Raw genomic sequence first — 25,837 nt, forward strand, 5'->3', positions numbered from 1 at the left:
CCCACACAGCCTCCTATAGAGACCGGACCTCTCCCAGCCCTGACCCCACACAGCCTCCTATAGAGACCGGACCTCTCCCAGCCCTGACCCCACACGGCCTCCTATAGAGACCGGACCTCTCCCAGCCCTGACCCCACACGGGCTCCTGTGGAGGCCAGAGCTGGGCCGTGGACTGCAGGCTGCTGATGGGAGCAAGCTGTCATGCAGGAGTGGCTGTCTGTCCATTGTTGGTCTGTGGAGAAGGTTCTAGATCCAAAGCCCCTGGAGTCTAGAATCTCACTAATTAAATGTGGTCCCCAGCAGCGCCAGCATCTGCTGGGAGCTGGTTGGACGTGCAGCCTCTTGGGCCTGCCCGGACCTGCTGAACCGAATCTGCAGTCACCACATGCCATGGAATTCACAGGCACCTTCATCTCAGGAAACTCTGGTCTGGATCATCGGTTTCCCAGAACGGCCGTGCATCAGAATCACCTTTGGAGCTGATGAGACTCTGCCGAGTCCCGCACCAGCCCCCACAGATCGTGATTCAGTTGGTCTGGAGTGACTCTGCCACCCAGCCGGGCGTGGGAACCCTGCTCTGAAATGGTCGTCCCTGTTGGCTGAGGGGCGACTGAGAAGGCCAGGCCCCTGCTGGGTGTGTCTGGAAGTCTGCAGCAGCTTCCGCGACACAGTCCAGCTGCTGGGAGCCTCACCTCTAGGACTCCATCCCCGAGTGGACGTGTTGTCCCCAAAGAGCTCCTGGGCCCTGGACCTGTGTGGAGGTGCCGGCTGCAGCCCCATGACGGGGATGGAGATTTGCCGGCGTCTATCCACCCAGCCTCCACTCCCTTCCCTTCCCGTTCCCATGGAAACAGATTGCGGGAACACTGGGCATGGTGCTATCTTTACCCGGTTTTTGGCGATCTGAGGTCTGTTTCCATGGGAACTGCAGGGAAGGGGACGGTAGTGGAGCAGCTAGACTGCTTTTAGATTTCGATGGCAGCCTCTGTGTTCACTGTAAAACCTGCTTTGCCCAAGTTTACCTCTAGGCCAGGGGTCTGTGCAGCTCTGAATGCAGCCAGGACTCATCTGGAGGAGAGGCCGGTGGAAAAGGAGGAGAAAAGGAGGTCTGAAAATATCCTTGAAAACGCCCGTCATTCCCTTTTCCTCCAGGAAGCCATTTTTAGGTGTTGGTATAAGTTATTTAAATGCCATCTTTAGTTATTATTTCTTGTATGGTTTTATTGAACATAATAACATGTTTTTATTCAAAGGAAGTGAGGAGATGAGTCATTTCGATAGGAGTGATCTCTCCGACGTGGGGAATCCCTGTGGCTCGGCGGTGCGAGTGAGTCACAGCTGGCTCTGTGTGCTGGGCTGGAAATGAGGGCCTGGTGGGTCAGGGCAGGGCAGAAGCCGAGTGAGATGGGGAGGCTTGGGGTGGTGATGAGGACAAAGTAAAGTGATGCTGACCTATGTTAAGTATGTGAAGATGAAAATGCTAAATTCTCAGTGAAGCAGGCCCTGGTCTGAGTGAACCCTCTGGGTGTTCATTTATGCAGTGGAGTTTGTTGGGGCAGTCATGGTGCTCTGCTTTTCCCTCCCCTCCTTTTGTGCAGTCAGGGAACAGCACCCTCTTCCTCCCTCCCAGGGAGCCTGCACCCGGCAAGAGGCCTTCTCCTCGCCTCCTCCCTCCGGCTGGCGCCTTGCTCTTCAACGCTGGTCTTGTCCACTGGCATATGTGTGTTTCCTGATTTCAAATGTATTTGTTAATTATTTAGTTTTTAAGTAAAAATGGAGCGTAGTTTTGGTGACTGCATGGGGTATTGGGGATACTTGGGGAACACCGGCCCAGATTATCTTGGTGAAAGTGGCCGCAGCTTACTTTCCCTGGAGGAGTGAAGTCAAGTGCCCCAGTTTTTGCTGTTTGAGGGAACTGTGTTCACTTCATCAGACTCTGGGAGGGAGGCTGGGCAGGAGGTTGCTGTCTGTCGTGGGAGAGCTGCCCCTCCCTGCCTGTCCTCCCAGGCCCTGCGGGCACTGGCTTCTGTCTGAAGAAACGTGCTCAGGTCTCCATGCAGAGTAGGGGTTGGAATAAATCGATTCCTGCTAGTCAACTCCAGTGGGGAAGGGAATAAATAAGGGCCAGATTCTGAGCGGGAAAAAGAAAAATCTAAAGAAGACGCAACTTTCCGTGCAGAGGAAGTCAGCAGTCAGGCTGGCGTGACCCATGGTCGCTTACATCATGAGAGGCCTCTCAGAGCCCGTGCATCCCCAAGAACGGCGGCGTCAGCGGCCAAGCGTGGCAGTTACATTCCCTCTTGCCGGTGGCGTCCTGTGGTTTTCTTCGGTGGATCCCAGGAATTCTCTCGCCTGGATCTGACGGTGGACGTGTAAGAGACAGATTCTTTCTGCATCGGGTGTCCTCAGGAGCTGCTTCTGCGGGTGAGGGCACGGCTCAGGATGAGACGGCTCCTGCAGCTGCCGATCCGTGCCTCTGAAGCTCCACAGACTCAGCACACGCTCGGCCTCCGGTGCCGTGGGAGACGGCGCGGCCACACGCGGTTCCAGAGGGGCCCGTTCTGTCTCCCAGGAGGGCACAAGTCTTCACCGCTGCCTGGGCTGCCTGGCGGGACGCACGGTACCTGTCTGTGGTGCGTTCCCCATGAATAACCCTCGCTTGCTTTTCCTGTGTGAGAGCGCACACACGGGCCTTTGTTACCAAGGCAGTGGAAATTGGTCTAATGAACTCTTCATGCTTGGCCGGAGGCCTCCAGAACACAGCGGTGGGGTTCGTGGCCCCATTAGTTAGAGACCAGGCAGCCTTCCCCTGGGTTCTCTGCCCTCTGTGACAGCTGCCCTGGGGACAGATACTTTCACATCCTGCCTCGCCTGGCCTCGCAGGAAGTCGGGACGCGCTCTCGGTGCTCCCTGCAGGTGCATGGCGTCGGGACTGCCCGTCGAAGGCTTGGTGTGCGGGCCCCGCAGGTGGCGTTCGATGTTGGGTGAACACACCCAGGAGCTCCTCCGTCACACTCTTGGACCTGCCAGCTGCCGGTGACATCGACGCCAGGGCCGACCTCTGACAGCACCGTTTTGCGTTCTGTCCTTCAGACACCTGCTGAAATACGCAGCTCCTTGGATTTCTGTGGTCAGACAAAGTTGTTTCGCCAACGTGAACTGACTGGGCCGCGCCACTTCTGTTTCCGTAACTCGGTCGGCCTCAGTGACGGCTTTGCTGCTTGAAATGCAAGTCATTCTTGGAAAGGCTGGTCTAGAGGTTATCTTTTAGCTCTTAGATCTAGAGTGCCTGTGTTCTCCCAGGTGGTGTTGCAACCCATGACTTTCCTAGGGTGGCACACGATTAATTGCAAATTATTTCTTCTTCCGGTTCCCTTAAGTGGGAGAAAGAGCAGGGTGGTTGAACCGAAGTTTAAGTGGTAATTGGATATCAGATGGGCCTGTATCTGCTTCTCCTCTGCAGACAATAGAATCCTCTTCCTCTCGCCAGAGGAAAGTGGGACTCCCCTACCTTTTGTCATAATGGACATACCCAGGCAGTGAGGAGTCGTCATTCCGCCGAAACACAAACGCTGGCCAGTCCCAAGAGCTGCTCGAGTGTGACCCACCATTGAGCCTCCATTAAGTTGCGTGGAGCAATGGGCAGAGCGTCGCAGGCCCGTCCCAGACAACACAGACGCTCCCCCGAAAGTATCTGGGAGAAGGTTTACTGGAGCATCCGCTCACCTTCAACTGGATACTGAGTTGTGAAAAGTTATATAAAGTGGACAGTTTTTCTTTGTCCTCAAGGAATGTATATTCCTCAGATAATGAATGTGAGCAAATGAGGCAGAAGTGCTTCATGAAAGCTCAGCTGTTCCCTGTGTGTGTGATTTAAGAGGCACTTGTGGAGCTGGTTTGGAGCTTGGCGAACAAGGCGTGCCTAGGAGGCTTTGTGAATGCAGGTGACCGAAATGCCTCTGATCATTCATTTCTGTCGGGAACATTGGCTGTTTTGTCGCTGATCAGTTGGTCTGAGCCTTAAGGTATAGAGCGCTTTGCCATGTCCTGGCGTGGCCCCGTTCGTTAGAGACCCGGCAGCCTTCCCCTGGGTTCCCTGCACTCTGACGGCTGCTCCTGGCGACAGCTGCAGGTTCACAGCCTGCCTCGCCCGGCAGAGGGGCATGGGGCACCCTGCTTGTCAGAAGGGTGGTTTGCTGTCCTCTCTGTGCTGGCTTCATTCTCGGGGCTGTGTGGAAGCTTGAGAGGTGATGTGAAGAACTTCAAAGGTCAGCACTTTACCAAGGGAACAAACCACACCAGAAACGCGACAGAAGCACGGCAGACGGGGCCCCGCGTGATTATTTTCCGAGAAGGAGACCTAAAAACTTGGTCAAATTTATTATTTTTCTTTCTATTGCTGCTTTTTAAATGTGATATTTCAGTATGAAAACATGAAAAAAAGCCAATCAAATATCAAGAGCCTCTATCTTTTTCCTTTTAAAGGCAAGTTTCTTTCTTGACATTTTTTTCCTGTTCTACTATTCTACCACATTTCATACCAAAAACCTCACCCACACACTTTCTCTAATTTTGTATCCTTTCTCCTGTTTCTCTCTGTTGTTAATTTTAGCTGGCATGGAATGATTTGAGCTTTGATTTTTATCTATTGGGAACTTTTTAAAAAAATCAAGACAAATTAGCAGAGGAACTAGGAGATAAATCCGACACTGTATCCAGCTGGGTCAGATAAGAACTGGAAGAGGGTGGGCTGAGTCGTGTTAGAGACACGATTTCATCGGCCGGCTGCCGCGGCAGGTTGTAGTAATTTGGGAAGGTGGTAATTTCTCCGGCCCTCGTTAGATCCAGTGTCTTGTTTGTGTTTTCTCATTACACACACGTTGGCTCTATGAGGCCAGTGCCATCGTTACTTCCATTCTACCGCCAAGAAAACTGAGGCTCGGGGGCTTTAAGTAACTGCCTACGTCACACACAGCCTAGAATGGGGTGTACGCAGTGTGGGCAGAGCCCGGACTCTAGTCCTCTGGCCCCTTTGTATAAGGCTCTTGTTTGAGCGTGTTTGAACAGCGTGGGGCTGGGCACTGCCTGTGCAGCAAACTCCCAGCCACGATGTCCCCCATGGGACGCCCCCAGGCCAGCAGCCACTTGTGTGTGACGCCCAGATGCAGGACAGAGGCCATAGATTGAAAAGGAGGTGACCCGCCTGAGGCTTAGCTAGAATTCCGTGCCATACAACCAGCACTTATTGGGTACCTGCTGTATTCTAGTCCCCATGGTCAAGGCCGAGGATAATGAGGAAGCGATGTCCAGAAACACCTGCAGAGGCAGACGAGACACGAGGATCTGGGCCCCGTGGCGGCAGGAGCTTGGTTTGTTTTGCTCACTGCTGTCTCCCCAGCTCCTAAAATAGTGCCTGCCAGAGTAATGACCCCACAAATAGCTGCTGAAATACTGAATGAAGAGATGCAGCTTTGGCGGCGTCCTGCAGGCCAGAGAGCAGGGAAGACTGTGGCCGGCACAGGTGTCCCAGGGAAGCCTGCTGTGAGCTGACAGCAAGGAGTGGCTTGGCAAGGGGGACGAAAATTGTTTCGTACAAACAGCTTGTCGGTTCGTATTCTTTTCTACTCCCACCAAAGAATGAGACAGCTCCCCCTCCCTTCCTGCCCACACTTGTTAGCCTATGGTCTGACCCCCTTCTTGTCTGCCTGTCATGCCCATTTTAAGCTGATTTTATCTGAAGAAAGCTGGAGTGGGGGAGATCCCTGGGTGTGGAGCGTTGCAGAGGCCGGCCCCTGCCCGCCAGCCCCCTGCCCCTCAGTCTGAGCCCTCACACCAGGCCACAGTGGGAGCGGAACCTCTACAGGGGTGGGGCTGGGTAGGGGGGCATTTCTTCTGCTTGGCTGGTAGCCACAGTGGAGGTGTCCGTGATGTGCTCAGACCAGGCTGGGTGCCGTCTGAATGCACGTCCGCCCAGGGATCATCTGCTCCTGGGCCAAGCCCTGACCCTTTCCCGTGCCCTTGTGCATGTAGGTGCTGCAGGAATGACCTGGTTCGGGCCCTGGAAGGTGGAGATCTTACCAGTATTCCCTGATTCCTAGCGAGCGGCTGGTGCAGGTGTGCACGGCTGTCTTCCTAGCACTGCAGGCTCTCCCTCCTGAGCCAGTGTCTCCTGTGGCCGCTGTGCGTGGACGGTGGAACTGGAAACTTGGGCCAGGATCCAGACACCTGGTTCCAGCTGTGGCTTGCATTCCTCCCACACTCACCTTCAACCTGTCCCCTCTCCCTGAGCCTCCGGATCGCCTCCTCCACAAAGCACAGGAGTCGGGTATGTGACTCCCTGTGGCTTCCTCTGCTGCTAGATCGTATGAGTTGGTAATTACAGACTTACGAATGCATTAAGGACAGTTACCCTGTTTGTTTAGTTTGGGGGGAACTCTCTCCAGCTTGGTTTGAGTAGAGCCTCAGGATTTATCAAGCGTCAGGTTTGTCAAGGTGACTTGTTAAAGAATGTTTTAATATAATTACCGCTTTTCCTGTTTGTAGCCTGTGTGTGTCTTTGAGTCAGATGTTTTGGATTTTGACTTGCTTTCTGAATTGGTGGCCTACAGCAAGGCACTACGCTACCCTGAACTACGTTCCCTGAACAGGTACCCAGAGCCCACTGAGCTGCCCGGGGTGAGGGTGGCTTGGAGGTTGTGTTACAAAAGCTACACGTTATTTTGCACCCCCACATCACAGAGATGAAAAGTAGCGTGAAAAATTCGTCGCATTCCAGCTCAGTCTTCCCTGGCTGTAGGTGGCCCGTTTCTCTGACTTGCTCTCGGATTTGCATTTCCGTGTAGATTTTCCGTGCTTCTGCACTATGTCCCTTTTGTTTCTCTTTAGTTTGTTTTTTTTTTTTAAGAGACAGGGTCTTGCTATGTTGCCCCGGCTGGAGTGCAGTGACGCAATCACAGCTCACTACAGCTTTGAACTCTCAGGCTCAAGCGATCCTCGTGCCTCAGCCTCCCCAGTATAGGTGTGCACAGCCATGCCCAGCTAATTTTTATATTTTTAGTAGAGACGGGGACTTTCTGTGTTGGCAAGGTGGGTCTCAAACACCTGGGCTCAAGCGATCCTCCTGCCACAGCCTCCCAAAGCACGGGGGTTACAGGCGTGAGGCACTGTGCCTGCCCACGCTGTCCTTTTTATGCCCGTCTGCCCTCTCTCCCTTGGCCAGAGACATGGCCACAGGGGACTTTTTGGAATGGGAGGGAACTCCAGTTTCACCTCCTCATTGTGTAAAAGAGGAAATGGGAGCCAGGGCCGGGAGTCACCAAGGGTACCAGAAGCGGGTGGGTCCCCACCTGGGGCTCTCTGCCCACAGCTGACTGCCTGGAGACGGGGGAGTTTTGTTTGTAGCACCTGCTTTTCTTTCCTGTTAGGAGATCTTGAGACTGACTGGCCGTCGCCACGGTCTGCGCTATCCATGAGCTCTGAGGCACTCACATGGAGACGTGTGACACCTCCCTTGGAGGGACACCTGGTGCCAGCTCAAGTCGGAAATAGCTTCTCAAGTGTCTTTTTCCCACTTTTTCTCTCATCTGTCTCATGACAAGCCCTTTGCCTCTTTGATCCTAAGTGAACATCGGGTGGGATGATGCATAGGTGAGCTGTGCAGTGCAGCTCTCAAACACAGTCATTTTTATTTTTATTTTTTAATTTTGCAACAGAGCCCCAGTTTGCCAAGGTTTAGAATGACCTCGTTGTTTTGCAGTGTTCCTTTCTACTTGGAACTTCTCTGGTGGGTAGAGTGGCCAGGGATCGGCGTCCACAGGCCGGCGCTCAGCCCCGAGCGTCTGTGGGGCCTGAAGCGGTCGCGGCGGCTGTGGGGCTGTCACCTAGGTAACCGACATTCCGCCAGCGAAACAGTCTGTCCACAGCAGGAGGAAATAAAAAATGAAACTGCAGCGTCAATTCTTCATGCACTACGGTATTTTGAATGCGACTTGAGTTTGGAAAAAAGGCTGTTTGACTTCGCCGTTGGATTTTGGCCTCGGTGCCCGTGTGTGACCCTCACATTTCCTGAACGTGTCTGTTTTTACAGTTACAGTGTCTTTTAATGAAAGGTGTAATGCGGACACAGCTCAGTTCTTACTCCTGAATGACTCTGAGGAGGACTGCGTTTCCTATAAGTTTTTGTGAATAGCTGGTAAGGCCGACATGCCCTGTAACTTGCTTGGTTAGTTACTTGGTCTGTGAGTGTTCGTGTTTTTAAAACGGCCCTTCCTGCGGGGGTATTTTTCCATTTGACGTGCTCTATTTCCTTAGTAACTGTTGCTCTGTTATGGGAGGGACTTAATGACATTTTTCAAGTGCAATATTGAATTAATTTATTTCCTGGTGAGTTCTGCCCATCTTCCCAGTATAAATAGCACCTCCGTGTGTGTGTGTGTGTGTGTGTGTGTGTGTGTAGAATGAAGGCCATGTGCTTGCTGCCTTGGGGGGGCTCTTGACTGTGACCTTACATCTGGGTAAGTTGCCTCTTCCTGTATTCCCCCCTCTCCTCCTCTCTTGATTTAAGCCACTTGGGTTTAGGGAGCTTCCCGGGCCTCAGGAGTAGCGTGGGAAGCAGTGGCTTCGGGGCGAGAGGCCCAGGGTCAGTCCTGCTCTCCTGCTGCCAGTGTTGGGTGCAGTTCTTGAGCCTCCGTGGGGCAGCGCTTGCTCTCTCTCTCTCTGTAGCCTGAGGGCATTTAAGTCAGAATGACCTCTGATGGCCTTTGCTGGATGGGACTTTGTGGGAAGTGTGAGTGCAGCGGGATCACCGCTAATAATCATCTTCTCGACTCTTCTGGTGAAGTGGTGGGAAAACCAGCCCGGAGGGTCCCAGCCAAGCAGGCTGAGGAGCAGCACCTCTGCCTGGGAAATGCCCCTTGCCAGACGCGGCTGCGGCTGGGTTAACCGTGTAGGTGTTTGCTGAGCCTTCTCTGTGCTGGGTACAGTCCTTGGGGAAGCTTCACATAAGTGCCTTCCTTCACTCCTGTGTTCGCTCAGGAAACACATACTTACCGGGCACCTGCTGGGTGCCGAGGGGAACGGGAGGATCTGTTGGCCACTGCCTTTGCTCTCACAGCACTTGTGGGGGAGACGGGCAGGCGTGGTGCAATCAGGACCCCCGCGTGGAGTTGCAACTGCAGATGTGTTGGGAAGCCGACCAGGTGTTGCAGGCTGTGCAGCAGGGTCCAGACTTAGACTGGGGGCCATCGAAGAGGCATCTCCAAGGAGGGTTGTTTGGGCTGAGGCTGAAAGGCTGAGTGGCAGCTCATGAGCAGGAGGCTCATGAGAGCAGAAGATTGGAGGGATGGCCGGCATCAGCGTGTGTCCAGCTCCTCCAACTTTCACACTTCCACGTGTTGGCTCCACAGATGCCCGGCGTGGCCGTGCCGATTGCTGGTTGGTTTCTAAACTAAAAGCACACGTCTTGTCCAGAACAGATCCTGCAGGCTTCCACTGACTGTGCTGGCCCTCGGAGTTTTCTCTGGGTCCGGATCACCCACCCGGCCCTGCCTCTTGGTCACCGGGCACACACTTACTGAGTGCCGCTGGGTTCTGGCCCCTTCTGGGTGGTCACAGTCTTTCCCGGAGCAGAACGAAGCTTGGAGCTCCACTGCGTGCTCCTAGAAAGGGTAGCTAATCTTTGTTGCTAGCGGTGAGGAAGACGACGTTTTACAGCATTTATAATTGCATTTTACCTTGAAAATTGCATTGGGGGAGACTCAGAGCGTACATAGGAATAGGCAGGTTATCCATTGATGAGGTAACACAACTGTGTCCGTCCTGCTTTTGTTGGGAACCGCAGACATCACTGTCCTAAAAACCCTGCCATGACCACACTTAGACCTCATGGGAACTATTACACACCCGTGTCCAGCCTCTCTTTTAGAAGATGTAAAGTTAAGGACTGGTGGGGGCGATTAAGCCAGCATAAGAAAAGTGGGAAGTTGGTTGTTTCCTCTGTTTTGATCCACATTGGCTTCAGTCTTTCCCACAGCCTTTTGACATGTGGCATGTATGATAACTTCATTTTTCTAATTAATTTTTTGACAAATAATAACTACATATATGTGGGGTACAATGTAATGTTTTGCTATATGTACGCATGGTAGAAATATTCAAATCAAATGAATTAATATATTTATCGCCTCACCAACTTACATTTTTTGTGGTAGGAATGTTAAAAATGTATTATTTTAGCAATTTTTAGATATGTGATACTTTTTTATTAACTGTGGTCACCATGCAATGCAGTCTGTCACTAAAACGTATTCCTCCAGTCCATCTGAAACTTTGCTGTGTCTGATCAACGCTGCGCTTTTCCCCATCCCTCTTCCCCCTGCCTCTGGTAATCTCCTTTCTACCCTCCTTTTGTGAGATTGACTCTTTAGTTTCCACATATAAGTGGGATCGTGTAGTATTTGTCTTTCGATTCCTGACTTACTTCATTTGGCATGATGTCCTCCAGTTTCATCCCTGTGTTGCAAATGACAGAGTCTCGTTCTTTTTGAAGACTGTATAGTACTCCCTTCCGTACGTATATTCGTTCATCCACTGAAGGACACTTAGGTTGCTTCCGTATCTTGGTTATTGTGAATAGTGCTGAAATGAACGTGGGGGTGTAGATATATTTTTGATGTACCTATTTCAATGCCTTGGATGTACACCCAGCAGTGGGATTGCTGGATCGTACGGTGATTCTATTTTTAGTCTTCTGAGGAACCTCCGTACTGTTTTCCGAAATGGCTGTACCCATCTCCATTTCCACCAGCAGCGTACCTGGGTTCCCTTTCCTCCACACCCTTGCCAATACTTCTCATCTGTTGTCTCTGAGAATGGCCGTGCTGGTGGGTGTGAGGTGATGCCTCACCGTGGCTTTAATTTGCACTTCCCTGATGCTTAGAGATGTTGAGCCTTTTTTTCATACATCTGTCAGCCATTTGTATATCTTCTTTTGAGAAACGTCTTTTCAGGTAACTCCCCATTTTAAAAATGGGCTTATTTGTTTTCTTGCTGCTGAGTTGTTTGAGTTCCTTAGATACTTTGGATATTAGGCCCTTATCAGAAGTATGGGTTGCAAACATTTTCTCCCAATCTATCGGTTCTCTCTTCATTCTGTTGATTATTTCCTTACGATAACCTGATTTTTAAAAAGTGAGGTAGCATAACTTCTGCAATGAAGCAAAGAGACAAAAATCCCACAATAAGACAACAGCAAAGACCTCCCTGCAGTTTGGTTTTCTCTCTGAGTTCGGAGAATGAGAACAAACAAAGTCTAGCGTATTTGCACACCAAGAGCATCACGGAAAAGGGCAGAGAAAAGTCAGAGCTTTAGGGCAGGTGGGCTTTTGTCCGTATCTGGCAGGATAAATTCCATTTCCCAACGTTCGTGATGCTAGTGCAACTCGTTTTCTTCTGAAGTTCCTGTAGGACCTGCGTGTTGGCCGTTTTTAGATGGAATGTTAGAATTCAGAGAAAAAATGTTTTCTCATATTTTGAAGCACTTCAAAGCCACCATTTATGCAAATAATTTATTTTTTAATTAAAATGTTACCTGTTCTTTAAACTTGAGGACTCCTACTGGGCCATACCTTATTAACCGAGGATGTTACTATAGATACATGAAGGTAACAGAATTGGATATCTTAGTATCTTAAAGTACTTCATTAATTTTTAATGTACTCCTTGTAATTAGTACGTATCAGTGACGTGTTACTTCACTACCGTCTGTTTATAGCAGCTTGTGGGTAACAGAGGACTCCTTTCTGTTCCGTGCTCGGTGCTCCTAAATTCTTTTTCTTTAGTTCGGTGGTGAAAAAGAAGAACGAGATTACGTTTTCTAAAAATTGGTTATAAATTGATTAGGATGAAGTGATAACAGAAAAGAGGTTTCTTTTCCTAAATATTGGAGATTGATATTCAGGATTCTGTTTTAAAAGTCTGATCCTTTGGGCTTCTGACATTCTTGTTGTTAATATTGCTTTATGTTTAATGGAACATTAAAATATCTGAAAAACAGTTTGTAAAATGCTTTTTTATTCTATTATTGTTAATTTTTTTTTTTTTTTTGAGACGGAGTTTTGTTCTTGTTGCCTGGGCTGGAGTGCAATGGTGCGATCTTGGCTCACCGCAACCCCTGCCTCCCAGGTTCAAGTGATTCTCCTGCCTCAGTCTCCTGAGTAGCTGGGATTACAGGCGTACACCACCACACCTGGCTTTTTTTTTTTTTGTATTTTTAGTAGAGATGGGGTTTCTCCATGTTGGTCAGGCTGATCTCAAACTCCTGACCTCAGGTGATCCTCCCTTCTAGGCCTCCCAACGTGCTGGGATTTTACAGGCAAAATGCTTTTATTATTATGTAACATATGGAGCAGTTTATAGAGTAAATTTGCTTTTCTTTTCCATCCTCACTAAAAAGATAGTGCGGGCATTTGTTTTCCTCTTACGAATCCATTTTTAGACCAGGCATGGTGGCTCATGCCTTGTAATCCTAGCACTTTGGGAAGCCAAGTGTTTTGGGAGGATTGCTTGAGGCCAGGAGTTTGAGGCCAGCCTGGGCGGCTTAGTGAGACCCTGCCGTTCATTCATAGATAGATAGATAGATAGATAGAATCGCTTTTAAAAACTGCTCCTTGCAAGTCCTGCATTTTCTTCCTGGAGTGCTGACCACAGTGGCCATGCACCGCAGACCCCAGTCTAAGGCCTCGGGAACCAGCTTGAGAAGTGAGTTTCTTCCCCAGGGTGTCTGTGAGGGCAGAATGGCCCGGGAGGGACATTTGAACCTTGGGAGGAGCATAGCTGTGGCCTGGGGGGCAGATGGAGCTCCTCCCACCCTGGCAGCCCCTGCAGGAGCCCACGTGCCCACAGTGGGGTCCTGGAGGCAGCTGCCTGGCTTTTCCTTTCTGGCCTGTATAGGCCGTTAATTGTAATGCTTCTGCCGGTCGTCAGGAAAGTGACCTCTTGCTTTTCAGTTTCAGAGGCGGAGCACAGCGAGCTGAGGCTGGGATCAGGAGCACCTGCGTGCAGGTGCAACCCTGCAGGATGCTGGCAGCGGCGCGGCCCGGGGCGCCCGTGCTCTGAGGGCCTGAGGGCCAGCCCCTCCACCTGCGCCATGGCCTCCGCGCCCTGGCTGGACGGCTGACGGGAGCGGGGACTGCCGCCGCCCAGGTGCCACACCCGGGTACCGCTCGCCCGCGCGGAGCTGGGCAGGTGGGCCGCGGATGCTCCCAGAGGCCGGCCCAGCAGAGCGATGGACTCGGACAGGCTAAAATGGAAGTGACCTGAGCCTCGCCCGGCGGCTTCCTCGACGGGACAGCGCAAGAGTTGGAGCACAGGCTTGTCTGGGGAGCAGTATGCCGGAAGCTGGTTTTCAGGCCACAAATGCTTTCACAGGTGAGCGTGCTCCAGGTAATCCGAGGCTTTACCTCCACTCCTGGCAGGCAATCAACTCCCAAACCACTGCATGCAGCGAACCTAGCTTTGCAGTCAGGAGCTGAAGGCCAGCGCAGTCCAGGGCATGCAGCGAACCTAGCTTTGCAGTCAGGAGCAGGAGCTGAAGGCCAGCGCAGTCCAGGGCATGCAGCGAACCTAGCTTTGCAGTCAGGAGCAGGAGCTGAAGGCCAGCGCAGTCCAGGGCTCAGGTGCCTGTGGTGACTGATTTTGACAAAATAATAATGTGTTTTCCTTCACTGTCTCAATAGCAGTTTGAAAAAGCGTTTGACACTTTTTGCTTCTGTTTTTGTTGAATGATAGTCTACACACAATATCCTGCAGTATTCGCAGCGTCTTCCAAGTCTCTGTTCTCTAAGGAAATGTGTCACTTGCTGAGCGAGGGTAGGGGAAGTGTGATTTCTTTACAGAACCGGGAAGATTCTCCGAGGGAAAAGATTAATTGCCGATGTGTGCTTGATCCCTCCCCATCTTTAATTTCTCAGATTTATTTGTGTGCTTGGGACAGCTGGGCAGAACTCGTCTTGCAGTGAGCGGGGAGAAGCGGGACACCCCAGTTAGCAGGGAACCACACAGTCTGGCTGGCACCCAGAGCCCTCACTCCAGACACAGGGAATTTTGAATTCAGATCCTAGCTCTTTTGTCTGATTCACGTAACATCCCAGGAAGCCACTTAATCCTCTGGGCCTCTGGCTCCTTGTAGACAGACTGGGCTCTGTGACATTGAGGAACCTCATGAAATCCAGGGAGAATGTGTTTACATAAAAGAGGTTTTGGGGGATTTGCTTTTTATTTTAAAGAAAGGTGGTAGAAATAGTCACAAGAAGTGACCCTATTCTCTGGTTCCACGAGTCCCAGAAGTTTGCAGCTTTTCAGATTTTGTGGAGGGAGCAGGTCAGGCTGTTAGGACGCCTGGAGAGAGGGGCAGGGGCTCGGGCTTGACTGGCACGGGCCTTCTCCTTGGATTAGACGTCGGCTCCTAGACATCCTCGCACTCCTCCGCGCTCCCTGTGGCTTCAGTGTGAAGAGATGGAGCGCCACTGTGGTGCTGCTCCAAGGAAGAATGAGGGGACGGTTCTTCCCAGCCTTGGCCGCGTCCATGCGCACCTGCAGGCGACCTCCTGAGGCAGCTTCCACCACGTCTGTGACGTGGGGTCTCAGTGACACTGCCTCCCCCGAGGTGTGGGAGGCGGGTTGGGGCCCGTGCTGGTGAGCTTGGCAGCTGTGTAGATGCCTCCCTCCGGATTGTGAGGGGCTGGTTACCCTCTGGCCCGTGTGGATGAGCTCCGCAGCTGTGTAGACGAAGGGTTGGGGGAGCACGTGCAAAGCCAAGCTCTCTCGAGCCATCTTCGTACCTGCAGCCCAGCTGTCTGGAAACCCTGCCCCTCCTCATCCTTACGGTGTGTGCTTCAGCTGTTTCCGTCTCAGGAGCAGCTCCCTCGTGGACACCCCTCCCCTCCAGGCGGGGGTGGGCAGCTCCCTCGTGGACACCCCTCCCCTCCAGGCGGGGGTGGGCGGCAGAAGCAACTGAGAAGTTGCTGGATGTGAGCTCAGCCTCCTTGTCCCTCGTCCCTACACCCCAGGCTGGGGAGGAGCGGCACCTAGAAGTTGACGTAAGGAATCTCTTCAGACTAGTTCTGGGAGGATGAGGGAACAAGAAAAGAAAAGGAAGTGAGTGTGGGACAAAAAGAGCCGGAGAAAGAGTGGCGCACTCTTTTAGGAAGCTGCCCTGTCCATGGACCTGACTGCAGGGTGCAGGCCGCAGGGTGGCCCACAGAGGCCAGGGTTCTGGGGCTGTCTCCTCACCCTGCTGCACCTGATGCTGGTCCACGTGGCTTCCACTGACACAGCCACGCCATCCTCACCCTCTGGGGTGCTGGGGGTTCCTCTGCCCCAAGGGAAAGGGAAAGGCCTAACGAGCCTGTGTTTGGAATCCTCAGAATCCCGGGGTTCTGCCTGGAGGATTCTTGCAGGTAGCACAGCACCTCTCACATGTGAAGCCAAGGTGTATGGCAGCTGTTACCCCTGGGGCCTGCGTCAGCCCTTCCTCCCCTCTCGCTCACAGCCACCCACTTGTCGCTCCTCCCCAGCTCCCGTTTTTGTTTCATTTGTAATTTATGAATAGTAGTTGTCTGTATTGGCAGGTTCCAGTGAGATGTTTGGATACATGTATGTGTTGTGCAGTGAACATGTCAGGCTAATTGGCCGTGCTCATCGCTGCACATTCGATCATTTCTTTGTGCTGAGAATACTTTGGCTCCTGCCTTTCTTTGTGAGTTTCCCAAGAATTCGTTTCCTTACTTTGGCCTCTTCCCCACAATGTCAGCCTGGCTGAGTAACAGGTGTGCCGGCGGCGGTGGTGGGGTGTACGCCACAGCCGCCGTTTTGGAGCCGCAGTGTGCCGGGCCCCGTGCTCCCGCTGTGTGTCCTTTGCCAGGCGTCACAGCAACTCTGAGGCTGGCGCTGTCACGCTGGCCTTGCTCCCCGCGGGGCACGCTCGGTGCACGCAGGAACTGGCTGGTGCCAGTGGCCTCTCCAGATTGTCTCACGCTGTGTGGCCTCAGGTACACACGGGGTTCCCTGGGGAGCTTCTCCACCCCCTGGGTGTCACCCTCAGAGACTGAGATTATTGGGTCTTGGCATCACCTAGACCTGCTAAATCAGGACTCTCATCCCCACAAGATCCCAGGTGCCTGGCTCACTTTAAAGTCTGGGAAGCACTGGGAGCTGGCGCCCAGCAGAGCAGTGTTCAGAGAGAGGCCAGGGTGCTCGAGGGGGTCATGTCTCAAAAAGAAATCACCTGACTTGCGCCGTTCCTTCAGCAGGGGGGATCCAAATGATGGGCCTACCTGTTCTCAGGAGACCATCGCGTGCTGAATAGCGTTCACACTGTTGGGTGCGCCGGCACCTGCAGGGCAGCAGTTTTAGCTTCCCCGTCTCTCTAGGAAGTAACCAGCAGTGAGATGAGGAGATGTGAGTGCCTGGCCTTCTCTGGAGCTGGGTCCCTGGAGACTTGGCTCATCATTTTTATTCTTGGTCTCCCTGCCCCTCTGTCTGCCCACATAGTTTGTAAGAGTCCCTGTGGTGCCGGATGAAGGGCTGACACGCTCTGCCTGCCCAGGCAGCTGGGTGAAGGTGGAGCTTTAGAGGGAGGTGAGCAGGAGCCTGGTGCCCAGCCCACTGCCTTAGTTGGGTTGCTGTTTTTAAAATTTTGGATTTTGCTGATTCTCTGGGCTAATGGAAAGGAGCCTTGCCTTAGATCAGGCATCGAGGCATCTTCCCTAGGCTTTACATCGTGTGTCAGGGCCAGGCAAGTGTCCCTGGGCGGTTAACCGTACGTCCACTGAAAGAAATTTGTCACTTCACGTTCCAGTTCTCTTGGAGGGTGGAGGCTCAGAATTCCTCTTTAAGAACGTTTTGGGCGGCAATCCGGCTGTGGGGGAGGACTGGGAGACCTGCCGGGAAGCTGCGTTTGTTTGGAGCGTGTGAAATTACCATGAGGGTGGTAGGAGTTTGGAAGGCCCCTGTCCCCATGCCAGGCCGGCAGTCCTGCGTGATGGAGTTCACGCACCTCGTGCCTCCTGGGTGAGTGTGGGTATACTCACATAGATGCATATTGCACATTTAACTTCTTAATTATGATCTTAGGTGAATGCTTGCATATAGCAATTGGGATACATTATTTTTAATTTTCTTAGCATATACAATTCAGAAATGATTTCAGTCCTTTAGATACTATTTTATATCAAAAATCAATTTTTTCCCTTTTACAAGTAACATCTGCTCATTGTAAGCAAACTTGGAAAGCTCAAGAGTCAAAAGAAGAAACATAATTTCCCGCACGCATCTTTGCCATGGGAATCTTTCTTCAGGCAACATTTTGGCTTACATCCTTCCAGTCTTTTCTTTTGCAAATTTCTTCCTACAGAACTGTGTTCATAATAGTATTTAGTAACCTGATCTTTCCCTTTAACATTACATTATGAGCATTTTTCTTATAAATACGATTTTAAATTGCTGCATAGTATTTTCATGTACATGTACTTGAATTTTAAAATTGTGTAGCTATTGTTGGATAGTCCTGTTTTTGACAGTTTTCACCCTTCTGAGTAACGCTTTGATGAACACCTTTGTGCATAAAAGCTCTTCTGTATATTTGATTATTTCCTTGGGATGAACTCCCCGAGGCAAAATTATTGGGTCCAAAGATGTGAATCCTGTTGAAGCTCATAATTTAATTTCCAGAAGAATTGGTTGATCCTAACTTTTGAGGCTACGCTGAAACTGGCTTCCTTCCGTTGCCGGTCGCCTGTTCGCGGTGACCGTGCTCAGAACTGGGCGTGTCCCCCACGGTTCAGCTGGGCGTGGAGCAGCCCTCGCCTGCCTCACAGGGCGTCTGTGAAGGTCTTTGCAGCATGCGGCTCTGAAGGCCGCCTGAGTGCCGTGTTGCACCCTCATGTTACACTTGAGCACGTAAAAACGCAGATGTCCAAAACTTACTGTTTTTGTTCTTCCAGGCCCTTGTTCTGCCTGGCTGTCATTCACTGAGGCAATGATATAGGTGAATGGCCTCTGGAAAGATAAGACTCTGTCCGTCCTAAAAACAAACCCACATTTCCTCTGAGCAGAGGGACGCAGGGACCCTTCCAGGCTGGGTCCGCCGGCCTCCATCCCAGGTGCAGATTTCATCTGAGGTTTCTTGTGCTTTCGACTGACTTGGAGCACATCCTGCCTGGGTGTCACCGCACACGTCCTAAAGATGTTGCTGGCTTGAGATTCTGCCTCTTCCCGGCCCATGGTGCCACACTTAGATACTGAAAAGTTTTTGCACAATTAATTTTCTTAGACTTTTTAAATTATTTCAATGTTAGAGAAAAAACATTTAACCTCAATAACTAGGTAAGTGAACCAAATTCCCGTAGAATTTGTAGTGAATCTTTCCGGTGAAAGGAGAATCAGATCTAATTGTTAAATGAATTTAGGTTATTTCGCTCGTAAAGGAGGAGGAGGAGGGTAGTTAGTAGTCTTTGTCTGTCTGAAAGTGCTATTTTGTGGATGTTGGTGACCAGGTTTTCTCAGCCATTAATGAGACTGAAAAAGAAGAATCACGTAAATGGAATAGTTGGAGCTGTTTACCCTGCGGGCTCCGAGTGGAGGATGTCGGCCTGCTGGGGGTGTGACTGGGCTGCTGGGTTCAGCAGCAGCTCCCAACGTGCCCTTCCCACCCCACAGACCCTCCGCGCGTTCCTCATCCCTCTCCTCTGCAAGGTTGCGCCTGTGGCTGACCCATGGATGCCCTCAGCCCCCGCCTCCCAGAGCTGCCCAGGGAACGCTCGCTTTAGGACATACTGAGAGCTGTTCCTCCATAAAAGGAGTGGGAGTGAATTCATGGCCAAAGCTTGGAAGAAGAAACTTGAACCAGTTTCTTTCCTACAGAACTTTTCAGTCTTTAATGTGGGGCTGTGCAGTGTGGAGGTCCCAGGTGGGCAGACAGCGGGCAGTGTTCTCCCAGTGACAAGACCTGGAAGGCGTTTGAGAGGGAACAGCAGGCAGGGACAGCTTCTCATAGTGCGCACTCTGGAGAAGCCACAAATGTTTTGGGGGTCGCCTCCCACCATCTGCAGCTCCCGTGTGCCTGTCCCACCTGCGCCAGCGCAGTGGTCCCTGGCGGGCTGCTTCTGTTGGGCAAATATTGACGGAGCTCTTGCCAGGTGTATGTCAAGTGCTGCGGAGAAACAGTGTCATGAGACCGTCTCCCTGCCTCCGTTCTCTCCTCTGTCTCGTTCTGCCGGTGCCCGTTAGAGTGAGGTTTTAGTGATGAGTTTCCCTTGCCCCAGAACCTTCCAGGGCTGCTGCTTGCTTCATAACAAGAGTCCGGACTCCTTGTCCTGGAGTTCGAGGCCCCCCAGAGTTGCCTCCCTCATTCTCGTGCTGTGACCGGAGTTCCGGACACGGTGCCTGTGAGCCCACCTCTCAGTTGTTTGTGCAGCGTTTAATGGCGATGCTGTGGCTGATGCTTTCTCATCTCCTGCAGATTCTCTCCTTCCACCCCCTTGCTCTCCATCTTCAGGATCTGTCTTAGGTCCATGTAACCTTTTGTGATGTGCACAGGAGAAGCCTAGACAGTCTTCCTGCTTGCAGTTTAGTAGACGTAGAAATGATTGATAATGGCTTTTTGTAAAAATCTGAAATGCTTTTTCTCCAGGGAAGTTCAGTTTGTTGAGAGAGCCATTTGCACGTACTGTGGTGTTTGTACTTGGTTTCTCCTTGATGCTCTTTAGCCTCGAATGTAGTCCTCAGTTATAAACCTCACCTTAATTAATAACGTTTCTGTGTGTAAATAACATGTAATTTATGTTGTTATTCCCATAAGCGCCAAACTCTTCTCCATTTTCTTCCCAGTAAACCATTCTATACTGTTTCAAGATAATCAAATGTGATTATCTTCTTTTGTTTTAGAGGCATCGTGGTAGTCTCATGTCTGAGATGTGTACTTACCCATTTTAAATAAGGGTGAGAAATAATTTCAGTATTCCCTGAAACTATATTTATTTTAAGGTTACTTGAGTGTGTACAACACAAAGATAGTTATAAATATCTTTTTATAGCTCTTAAATAGCTAAAACATCAAAAGAAATTAAATATAAAAATTACGAAGTCAGAAGTGCTCCAATTAATGTTTAATCTGACAGATGAGTTTTTGCTGAAACCTTTCATTTTCCAGCTCTTGTTATTTATGATCAGAGCATCCCACAGGGAGGCTGCGTGATGGTGGCTGCTTGTTGCTGGATGTTGGGCTGACAGCACAGCCTAGACCAGTTTGAATGCTGGCTCTGCTGTCAGTAACTATGGGCATCGTTTAAGATGAACCCCTGCCACTGAGTGTCCAGGGTCAGAGCAACCTACGTGTCTCATTAGGTTCTTTGGAAAATGCTGGCTTTTGTCCGTTGTACATCTCGATGTTGTAGTTATCCCTGAAATGGAGCCACTTAGCTCTAGAGAAATCAAACGTGCAGAAAGCAGGTGGCTGCTTCCATACGTGGCCTCTCGTACTTTCTTGGGTCCTACCCTCCTTCTCTGTTAGTGTATGGATGTCTCTAGAGCCCTTTTTTTTTTTTTCTTTTTTTTTTTTTGAGACGGAGTCTCGCTCTGTCACCCAGGCTGGAGTGCAGTGGCCGGATCTCAGCTCACTGCAAGCTCCGCCTCCCGGGTTCACGCCATTCTCCTGCCTCAGCCTCCCGAGAAGCTGGGACTACCGGCGCCGCCACCATGCCCTGCTAATTTTTTTGTATTTTTAGTAGAGACGGGGTTTCACCGTGTTAGCCAGGATGGTCTCGATCTCCTGACCTCGTGATCTGCCCGCCTCAGCCTCCCAAAGTGCTGGGATTACAGGCGTGAGCCACCGCGCCCGGCCTAGAGTCCTTCATACTGGGTTCTTCTGTGCTCTCTGTTGGAGGATGGGCTCAGAGGCTGGGAAAGGCATTGGTTCCAGCAGGAGCAGCCAGCGCCGGTCACCCTCCAGTTCCTGCTCTGTGACATCGATGAAGCAGCTGACCTCTCTGAAGTGCACTCTTCACCACACTGAGGTGGAGATAATGGCCAGTGAGTAGGTTCTGTATCGGGATTGAGTGAAATAACATCTGTGAAGTACCGAAACACACAGTCTGGCTTATAGTGGTGCTCAATAAATGTTCTTCCCCGTCTTCTTTCATCGTCTTCTTGAAGTTGACTATACAGAAAGGCCTCATAAAAATCAGGGGTTCATTTAGCAGATATTTAACAGTTGTCCTCATAAAAATCAGGGGTTCATTTAGATATTTAACAGTTGTCCTCATAAAAATCAGGGGTTCATTTAGCAGATATTTAACAGTTGTCATGCCATACTTGTGTCTCAGGGGTGTACAGTCTGAGTGTCATCACAATCTGCACAGTTAACTCTGATGACATCCCGTGCAGGTGTGGAGGTGGGAGCTGGCGTGGGGGTGGGGCTGGCAGGGTGGGAGCTGTTGTCGCCGTCGGAGCTGTTGGGGGTGGGAGCTGTTGGGGGTGGGAGCTGTTGGGGGTGGGAGCTGTTATGGGGGTCGGAACTGGCTGGTGTGTGGGTGGGAGCTGTTGGGGGTGGGGATCTGTAGCACGTGGCTGTGGCTTCCCCTCTGGTTCCTTACATCCTGTCTGATTGGGCTTTTAGCTGAACCTGAGCCCTGCCACCTGCCTGTGCTGGGCTGATAATGGCCTCTCCTCCAGAGTCTCATGGAGTCGTCACAGGCCAAGGGTCTTCAAACTTGGCTCGAAGTCAAGTCCCGGGTCTCTTGTGTTTTTTCAGGATACTATGTTTAAATGGGGGAACCCAGAAATGGGATGCAAAAATAAACAAGTTTAACATCTGGGTGGTGGTTTATGGTTCCATTAAACATTTTTAATCAATAATGGTCCAATATGGGAGTATGGACTCTTTTTCCTCTCAGTTAATGTTGGCATTTGTAGAATACACCAGGGTGGTGTGAGAAAGACGTCTCCGAGTTCAGGATTTCCTAGGGGCAATAAAAGAATACAAAATAATAACACGGTGCCCTAGTTGGGCATCTAATTCTGTTCTCTGTTAGCACAATCAGCCTTGTTGTCCTTTGTGGATGCTCAAGTCTGTGATATGTGATATAAAATGATGGTGCATATACTTATAACACACATAAGATTACTTATGATACCACATACAATGTAAATGTTGTGTAAATACTTGTTATACTATTATTTTAAAAAATTGCATTTTTTACTTTTTAGACAGAGTCTTGCTGTGTCACCCAGGCTGGAGTGCAGTGGTGCTATCATAGCTCACTGCAGGCTCAACCTCCTGGGCTCGAGTGATCCTCCCTCCTTGGCCTCTTGAGTAGCTTGGACTGCAGGTGCAGGCCAACACATCTGGCTAATTGTTTGTTTTTTGTAGAGACGGGGTTTTGCCATGTTGCCTAGGCTGGTCTCAAACTCCTGGGCTCCAGCGATCCTCCTGCCTTGACCTCCCAAAGTGCTAAGGTTACAGGTGTGAGCCACTGCGCCTGGCCTATTTTTTATTGTTTTATTGTTATTTGTATTTTTTCCTCAATATTTTCAGTCTGCAGTTAGTTGAATCCATAAATGCAGAGACTGTGGGTACAGGGGGCTGGATGCAGAGACTGTGGGTACAGAGGGGCTGACAGTATAGCTGCAGAGATTGTACAGAAGAAAATACTTGTTACTAAACGTTTCTGGGTGCCATATTGTACTTTAAAGAACCCATATTCCAGTTGCTAAGTAGACAACAGGCCCCCAGACTCCTTAAGGAGATGCGGGTGTGCCTGTTTCACATGGGGGTTCTGTCCTAGGCTTGCTAGGTCTGCCAGCCCTGAGGGAGAGACCAGCCACAGCTGTTGATGGGTTTGCCTGACTTTCTTTTTTTTCTTTTTCTTTTTCTTTTTTTTTTTTGAGACCAAGTCTCGCTCTGTTGCCCAGGCTGGAGTGCAGTGGCGCGATCTCGGCTCACTGCAATCTCCATCTCCCGGGTTCACACCATTCTCCTGCCTCAGCCTCCCGAGTAGCTGGGTCTACAGGTGCCCACCACCACGCCCGGCTAATTTTTTGTATTTTTAGTAGAAATGGGGCTTCACCGTGTTAGCCAGGATGGCCTCGATCTCCTTACCTCGTGATCCGCCCACCTCGGCCACGCAAACTGACTTTCGTTTTTAATTTTTAAAAACTTTAATGCCCTTTTGCAGCAATAGGGTCTTGCTGTATTTTCCAGGCTGGTCTTGTATTCCTGGCCTCAAGTGATCTTCCCGCTGTGGCCTCCCAAAGCACTGGGATTGTAGGCATGAGCCAGTGTGCCCTGCTGGGTTTGCCTGACTTCTTAGGGAAATCATCCTGAGATCAGTGTTTCCGAATCCCACCACCTGTTTCTTGTTATCTTGTCTGTAGCGCCCTAGAGTAGCAGTGTCCTTGGCACTCGCTGAGAAAGCCGTGGGACTCAGCAGGCCCCGCCCCAGGACGACAAAGCACGGTGTCACCACGGCACAGCACTCCTCGCACGGGGAGTTGGGGAGAAAACCAGGCTGGTCTATCATCTACACTCATTTTTTTCTTTTGTGATAAAATTGCAGAAAATTCGGGGTGTTTTCCCTGCCCTTTTGGAAGGATGCTATCTTGATCTTGCGCACGCTGTTTCGCAGAGCTGACATAAGGAGTGAAGATTAATTGTCTGCCACGGCAGGTGCTTTCGCATATGTGGCCGTGTGTGCTCCCTGAGACAGCCCCAGGAGGTGTGGGCGTGATCTGAGTTTGTGGCTCAGGATCTGCACAGGCCCGAGAGACCCTCCTTGAGGACGCACTGACCAGTGGGGGCCACCGTGTCAGGGTTGAGCGTGGGGCTGTCTCAGATCCTCCCACTGTGGCCGTTTGCTTCAAACTGAGTCGGGGCAGGAGGGGACGGAGGGAGAGAGGCCGGAGGCTGAAGCTCCAAACTGAACGCAGATACTAAGCATTTGATAGGGTTGTCTGTGTTCTAAGTTGGAAAATACAAACTTTTGCATGTCTACCTTAGATAACCTCACTGGCATTTGTCATTCTGCTTTTGGAATGCTTAGGCGTGAAAGCAGAACGGCATCACGGTGGTGATGCTTGCATAGCAGTGTGAGTGTGCAAACCTGAAAATGGGGGAAAATGGGACATTCTGTGTTACGTACATTTTACCACAATGAACATAAACAGTTTTGAAAAAAAGAAAATTGCATCAATACCATTCAGTTTGTCAGAAGAGCTGAGATTTGAGTGTGGGTTTTGATGGGAAGTAAGGGAGCAGAAAGATGCGTGGGAAAGTGGGAGTGGCTGTGGGTGGGCAATGAGGGTCTCAGTTTTGGCTTAAGGACAGGTTTCGAAGGAGATGGGCGGCCCCTGCCACTAACAGCTGATGTGTGGTGGACAGTGCTCTGTTGATGAGGGTTTGGTGCCCACAGGGAGGACAGGCAGTGTGCTGGTGTCCTCACAGCCTCTGACCACGAGCCTGGAATGGGGATCCCTCTCTGCAGAAGCAGACCCTGCCACGGAGCAGCCCACCTTCCCCCGGGGCAGCCCACCTTCCCCCGGGGCAGTGTAGCAACCGTCTACTGTTGCCTGGGACTCACTTCCCTGCGGAGCGTTGGTCCCAGTATCGCGTCCACTCGCACGGAGTATGCTCACGCACGGAGATGCAGCCACCCAGCGCTTCATCTTTGTAACGATGTTTGGGGCTGGGAGCCATGGCTCACACCTGTAATCCCAGCACTTTGGGCGGCCGAGGTAGGAGGATCGCTTGAGCCCAGGAGTTCTGGACCCGTCTGGGCAACATAGCAAGATGCCACCAGATGTGGTGGCGTGTGCCTATAGTCCTAGCTACTCGGAAGGCTGAGACACAAGGTTCACTTCAGCCTTGGAGTTTGAGGCTGCAGTGAGCTGTGATCACACCATTGCACTCCAGCCTGGGTGACAGAGTGAGACCCTGTCTCAAAAAAAAAAAAAAAGCTGCATGTATTTTGCCCTAGAGAGAAGAGGACAGTGATGTGTTTAGACACATGTACATGTTACTGGGCTCAAATCCTGGCTGTGCCACCTGTGTGGCAGCCTAACCTCCCTGTGCCTCAACTTCCTTATCTGTCATGTGAAAATGACAACAGCAATAGGTACTTTAGAGGTGTGTTGGGGAAAATACATCCATTTATGCAGATAAAGCACTTGCAACCAAGCCAGACACGTGTGTAAACATGCAGTAAATAGTTACTGTTATTTCAGGCACACGGCTGCTACTCAAAACACGACTTTATGGCAACAGGCAGTTGTTAGCCATTGACTCGCTTTATTGACCAAACCTGGCCCCCAAATATTTGCGAACTCTGAGACCCCAGCTCGCTGTCTGCAGAGCCACGTGGGTGTCCTGTTTGCCGGTGGCATCTGAGGACATCCTTAGAAGAATAGCTCCTAGGGCTTTCCAGGGATGGCGGCATTATCAGAATTCCCGCTGTAAACTCACGTGAACAGACACTCTTCTGTCAATAGTTCATTTCTAAACAACAACAGAACAAGCCTCAGATTCTTGTAGATGCCTTGGTAAGTTGAACTTACGTCCCCGCATGATGAATTGTTCTGAATGTATTCAGTGAAGATTGATTTCCACACAGTGAGACTCTTTATTATTTTGCTGCATTTTGTAACAAAGTAGAAATGGAATTTAAACAAACATGTTGGTAAGCAGTTTAGGCTCTGTATCTTTCCCGTTACTCTTCCCTGTTGGTTGTTTGATGCAAACGTTTCTGGGCCCGGAGAGCCGGTCGGCGTGAGCTCTTACTGAATTTCACTG

General features: G+C 50.8%; 1 protein-coding gene across 2 annotated transcripts in view; it reads left to right on the forward strand.

The window, feature by feature from the left end:
- Nucleotides 1-25,837, forward strand: part of LDLRAD4 (low density lipoprotein receptor class A domain containing 4) — a 425,071-nt gene that overhangs the window by 113,398 nt on the left and 285,836 nt on the right. For both annotated transcript variants that reach the window (XM_011985532.1, XM_011985533.1), the window contains exon 2: nucleotides 13,005-13,425. In XM_011985532.1, the coding sequence (XP_011840922.1) occupies nucleotides 13,386-13,425 (40 nt within the window). In that variant the 5' untranslated portion in view covers nucleotides 13,005-13,385. The remainder of the gene's footprint in view (nucleotides 1-13,004; nucleotides 13,426-25,837) is intronic.

This window comes from Mandrillus leucophaeus, unplaced genomic scaffold (genome assembly GCF_000951045.1).
Source record: "Mandrillus leucophaeus isolate KB7577 unplaced genomic scaffold, Mleu.le_1.0 Scaffold286, whole genome shotgun sequence".
NCBI lineage: Eukaryota > Metazoa > Chordata > Mammalia > Primates > Cercopithecidae > Mandrillus > Mandrillus leucophaeus.